At 38.3% G+C, this 6,106-nt stretch overlaps 1 protein-coding gene across 1 annotated transcript; it reads left to right on the plus strand.

Annotated features, from left to right (window-relative positions):
- Positions 1 to 205: 205 nt before the first annotated feature.
- On the plus strand, positions 206 to 5,737 carry SPESP1 (sperm equatorial segment protein 1; the record flags this gene model as incomplete). The annotated part of the gene is made up of 2 exons (XM_081145379.1): positions 206 to 275; positions 4,731 to 5,737. The coding sequence occupies 2 exons, from the start codon at positions 206 to 208 to the stop codon at positions 5,735 to 5,737; spliced, it is 1,077 nt and encodes a 358-aa protein (XP_081001505.1).
- Between the last annotated feature and the right edge of the window lie 369 nt (positions 5,738 to 6,106).

The raw sequence follows: 6,106 nt of genomic DNA on the forward strand, positions 1-6,106 counted from the left end.
ACGCGGCCCCAGGAGGGGGCGGGCCTCGGCCGCTCGCGCTCCCTGCCCCGACACTGTCTGCGCATGCGCGCTGGGGACGACGGTTGCAGGGCGCCCAGGGCCCTGAGTCAGGATCGTCGGCCGCCGGGACCCTCCCCTTTGGCCCTGAAGTACCCGTCCCGGTGGCCCCAGGACGTTCCCATCGCATGGCGGAGTGGTGCGGACGATGCCCATGGAGTCCTTAGTCCTTCTATTTGCGCTGTTGACTTGGCCTTCGTTCGTGCCGGCGTATCCGAGTGAGTGACCGGCCTGAGGTAGCAACGACCCTGGGGACACTCCTAGGGGAACTCCGGGTTCCGGGGCCGCCGGAGTTTCGGCTCTTCTGTGCCTGGGTCCCACACTCTTCCCACACGCCACTGTCCAGGGTCCTGGCCTCCAACGCCGACGTTTGTCCTCTTCTACTCGCGGCCTCCTCCTCTCCGACCTGCGCGCTGCAGGGCTGGCCTGGCAACGCGGTGATGCGGACAGTGGGTCCCAGACTGACGGGGCGCTCCGGACGGGGCATGTGGGGCTCGCGGGTGTGACCTTGCCTCGGCGGAGAGGGTCCTTGATGGTCCGTGTCCCCCCGCCCCTCCCCCGTCTGAGAGTCACTGTCCGTGTGATAAGCAGGGGGGTGGGGCGGGCAAACTGCGGCCAGCGGGCCAAGGTGGCCTGTTTCTGGCGGCTGGACGGCTAAGAATGGTTTTTACATTTTTAAGTGTGAATATGAAATATGACCTTTAGTGACATGTGAAGAAGTATGAAATTCCAATTTCATTGTTCATAAATAAAGTTTTATTGGAATACAGCCCTACTCATTCCTCTATGTATTGTCCATGGCTGCTTTCCCTTGTTATAACAGCGGAGTTAGTTGCCACAGTGACAGTATGGCCTGCAAAGCCTAAAATATTTACTATCTGGCCCTTTACAGAAAAAGTTTAACCCCTGTGGTAAAGCATGGAGAACATGTGGGTAGTGGGCAGCGGTCTGGGACACTCACTGACCCCCTGTGCACTCTTACAGAGCATCCTCGGGAGCACCGAATTAGAAATCTTTGTTAATTATGACTTTCGACCTGTCCTTCCTCAATAGCGGAAAATTAATAAGGTGGTCACCTTGAGGTATTTAAGTAGTGAAGTTCAGCGTCTGAGAGCTGATATTCCAGATACGACTTTCGGCTTATCTGCCTAGTCTAACTATAGTTCATCATAGCATTTTGTAATGTTAGGGTTTGGTTTAACCAAATAAAATTTAATAGGTAGGTGTAAAGTACTAAAATTCATGCTAGTTATGCATGACTACATTTCAGAATTGTTAAAAGGTCTTAGTTAGAAATTATACTTTAAAAATGAAAATACAACATAACCTAAATCATGAATTAGTAGCTGCAAAAGTTCTGGATAAAGCGCCTTAAATAAGTTAGTCCATTAAATACTAGCATTTATGATTGTTGGTTGTTTTAAACAAAAATCTTTGTAAAAAATGTTCTTTGCCATAAATGAACAGAACATACTGAAGATGATATTATTTTTTCTTGAGGTCTGATGGTCATTATTACTAATACCAGTTATTGCATTTTGGTAGTTGTAGATCAGTAGGTCCCAACTGACTAACATATATGGAGAGTTTAGGTGACATTGATACATATAGTACACTCTGGGATTGCTGAAATGTTAAAGGGATTTCTTTAAGAAGAAGAAAGAAAAAAGGAACATTAATATAAATAATAAAATGGCAATAGATACTACCTATCAATAATCACTTTAAATGTAAATGTATTAAATGCTCCAATAAAATGACATAGGTTAACTGAATGGATAAGAAAACAAGACCCATATATAGGGTATCCCAAAAAAATGTATACACACACTTTGAATAATTATAAAGGCAGTGTTTATTAAAATACATTTCATTTCCAAAATTGAGCTATCAGCTGTTACAGTGTGTATACATTTTTGGGGACACCCTGTATATGCTGTCTATAAGACAAAATAAAAAAGGAAACAGCAGCCTTAAATGACACATTAGGCCAGATAGATTTAATTGATATTTTAGAGCATTTTACCAAAATAGCAGAATATACATTCTTTTCAAGTGCACATGGAACATTTTTTAGGATAGACCACATGTTAAGCCACAAAACAAATTTCAATAAATTTAGGAAAATTGAAATAATAGCAAGCATCTTCTCCAACCACAATGGTATGAAACTAGAAATCAACAACAACAAAAAGCCACAAAATACTGAAAAACACACAAACACATGGAGGCTAAATAACATGTTACTAAACAATAAATGGGTTAACAATGAGATCAAGGAAGAAATGAAAAGATACCTTATGACAAATGAAAATGAAACACAACTACCTAAAACCTATGGGACACAGCAAAAGCAGTCCTAAGAGGGAAATTCATAGTAATACAGGCCTACCTCAAGAAACAAGAAAAACTTCAAGCAATCTAACCTTAGACCTAAAGGATTTAGAAAAGAAACAATGAACAAATTCCAAAGTGCATAGAAGGAAGGTCAGAGCAGAAATAAAATAGGGTCTTAAAAAAATATACAAAAGATCAATGAAATCAGGAGCTGATTCTTTGAAAAGATAAACAAGATTAATAAGCCTTTAACCAGACTCATCAAGAAAAAGACTGGAAGGACCCAAATAAACAAAATCAGAAATGAAAGAGGAGAAGTAACAACTGACATTACAGGACAAAAAGGGGGGAGGAGGGATAAAATACTGAAGTACATGCTACAATATAGGTGACCTTAAAAACATGCTAAGTAGAAGAAGCCAGTCACAAAAGAACACATTTTGTGTGATTTCATTTATATGTGATGTATAGAATAGGCAAATCCATAAAGACAGAAGGTAGATTAGTGGTTGCTTAGATTGAGGGATAGGGGCAATTAGGAATGGATTTATTTTGGGGGTGATGAAACTCTTCTAAACTTTTAGAACCTAGATCTTCAGACAAATCTAGTATCTTCCCACTCTCATATTGCCTCACTAAACTTTTCATTACCACTTCTTTAAAATTTAGAAATATGCATTCAATTTTAATTAAACTTCATCTGGTCTTTCTAAGTTGTAACAGAAGAGTTAAGGAAGAGAGGCAAAACGTATAAATATATAGTATTTTTGGATTATTTTGTGCTTGCCAAACAGCCGAATAAAAAGTGCCTCCTGAACAAAAACTTTGTTACTACTGTATTTCATTTTGCCTGCGGGGTGGGGTTGGGGTTGGGGTGGGGTGGTTCAGGTAGATGTTATGCATTAGAATTTGCTAAAACATGACTTACTTCCTTGAATTAAATCAATTTGTATCCATGACAGTGGCAAAAACCTGTTCAAAATTACATGCAATACAAAGTTCCAACACTTAAAATTTAAAACTCCTGACTAGGAGTAGGGAAGTTGAGCAGAATTTCAGAATACCTTATTCAGTAGTCTTTTTTGTTTTCCACATTGGAAATGAGAGGATTCACTACTCAGATGCTGCAAAATACCAGTACAAATAGAACTGTCATTTTTGTTGTAAAAGGGAAATGTTGACGTTTTAGAGAGGAATCTGCAAACTTTTATAAAGGGCCAGGTACTAAGTATTTTCAGCTTCTCAGGCCATGTGGTCTCTGTTGTAACTACTCAACTCTACTGTTGGAGCATAAACAAATGGGCAAGACTGGTTGGTTCCAATAAAACTTTATTTACAAAAACAGTTGGATGAAGATGACCCACAGGCTGTAGTTAGATCTTTTTTGGGTTAAAGGCAGTAGTATACTGGTAAATGTTTAACTGGCTTTTTGGAAAGAAGGGTAAGCCCTGATTTATAGCATTTGCCCCATCATTGCTGGTTTTAAGCCACTTACTTGACATCACTGAACAGGGAGGTAGAAAGAGATATACAGTAGCACAGCATTCTAGTGTTTCTACCATACAGATACCCTAGATATAAGTATCCTCAAGAACTGAGATAATAGTAAAATGAAATAAAATAAGAAAGTGATGAGTTTTGAATATTTATTACTTTTATTTTCAATACAATTTATTAAAATGCAAATTCAGATAATTTAATTTTTAATGATGTCTATGTTTAATATCTGGCTCACAAAGTTCTTAAAATTTAACAGTTGGCTCTGGTGAGCCAGTGTGAACCTAATTAAGCACACCACTATTGGAGGACATAAGAATTTTTTCATTGCTTTTCAGAGAGAGTGGAAGGGGGAGAGAGAGAGAGAGAGAGAGAAACATCAATGTGAGAGAGACACATTGATTGGTTGCTTTCCCGCACGCACCCCAACCAGGGCTGGGGATCAAGCCTACGCCTGAGGTACGCGCCCTTGGCTGGAATCAAACCTGGAACCCTTCAGTCCGAGGGCTGACGCTCTAACCACTGAGTGAACTGGCTAGGGTACGACTTTTGTTTTAATAAGTTACCTACTGAATCATCAGTTATATGGGAGAGCATTCGCAAAAAGAATTGTGTTAATATGCAACTTTTGCACTAATCTTGCTCATTTTAATAAGAATCTGAGAAAATAATTTTGTTCTTTTAAGTGAGAGTTGACTGTCAGATATGCTTTATTTCTTGGTGCTTTATTTTAACTTCTAAGTGGTAGCATATGAAGTAAATATGGGTCAGTAGATTTTGTCAATATATCACATATAATAATAAATGTTATTTATTGTTTGATATTTTTTCCCCTTAAGAAATAACTGTGACACCTGATGAAGAAAAAAACTTGAATCATTATGTACAAGTTTTACAGAAGCTAGTACTAAGTGTTCCCACTAAGAAGTCAGGCCATCAGAAAATTTCAAAGACTCCACATAGTGTTCATTCTGTGAGACCACAGGCATCACAACTTAAGGAGTTAATTTCACCTGGCAAAGTTTCAACTGAGAATGGTATTTTAAGTTACCCTTTCAGTAATAAAGCTACACCTTTACCTACTAGAGACTTCCAACCGGCACAAGTGGAGGAAAGATATACTAAAAGTACACCATTCTGGTCAATTAAACCAAACAATGTTTCTGTTGTTTTACGTACAAAAGAACCTTATATTGAAAAAGAAGAGCCAGAGCCAGAGCCAGAACTAGAGTCCGAGTTACTGCCAGAGCCACGAACGGGGGCAGCAATGTTATGGCCAAATGTTACTGAATTACCTCCAAGTCCTTCAAGTAGGAGCACTTACTGGGAAACCTCCACAGAAATAGAAGATGTTCCTCAGCTCTCAGGCGAATATGATACAGCATTATTTGAAAATAACCCACTAATTGTGAGTAAAGAAATTTTGGACAAAATATCAAATCTTCGTTTGGAAGTGCAACATGTACCTCTTACTGAGAGCCTGAGGCCAGAATATAGAAAGGACATTCAAGCTTCTAGAGAGCACCTAAGACGAAGCCTTGCTATAGCAGAAGCAGCAGAACACAGATTACAAAAAATGTATAAATCTCAGGGATTACCACTAGAACGCAGTGGTTTTAGAATGGATGACATGGAAACTGTTATTACCATGCTGTATAATTCTAGATCTAAGTTATCTCAATATTTAAATATTAAATATGTTCCACTGAATATGAGACAAAAAGCTGCTATAGTAGTCCTTACATTGAAAAGAACATTATGTATAAGTCGACCACAAACTCAAAGCCTTATTAGGAGGTTATTAAATAATAATATAAAAATTTTAAACATACTTGATATCCCATGACAAAGGTGACTTAAGAAAACTGGGCCTTCATTCACAGGAGAAATAAGCATACTAGTGATCCAAAAGTTGTATAAAAATATTTTCTATTGTAGTTCAATGTGCTAGCATCTTTACATGTCATGTGCTATGAACATTTTTCATACACACTAATATGCCTAAAATTTAAAATAAAATTTTGGTTCAGGAGTTTGTAGTTTTCTTTCATTAATTGATTTAAAAAATTATGAAGATCTAATCTTTAAAATGTTTAAACTTTGATGTTACTTGAATAAGTTAGTTAAATTCACCCATTTAATAAGAGTTAAGAGACTGTGCAATCTATATATGTAGCTTGTTTTAAATGATTGCATATAAATGTACATTTTTAGG

The sequence above is a fragment of the Miniopterus schreibersii genome, assembly GCF_964146895.1.
Source record: "Miniopterus schreibersii genome assembly, chromosome: 1".
NCBI classification, from domain to species: Eukaryota; Metazoa; Chordata; class Mammalia; order Chiroptera; family Miniopteridae; genus Miniopterus; species Miniopterus schreibersii.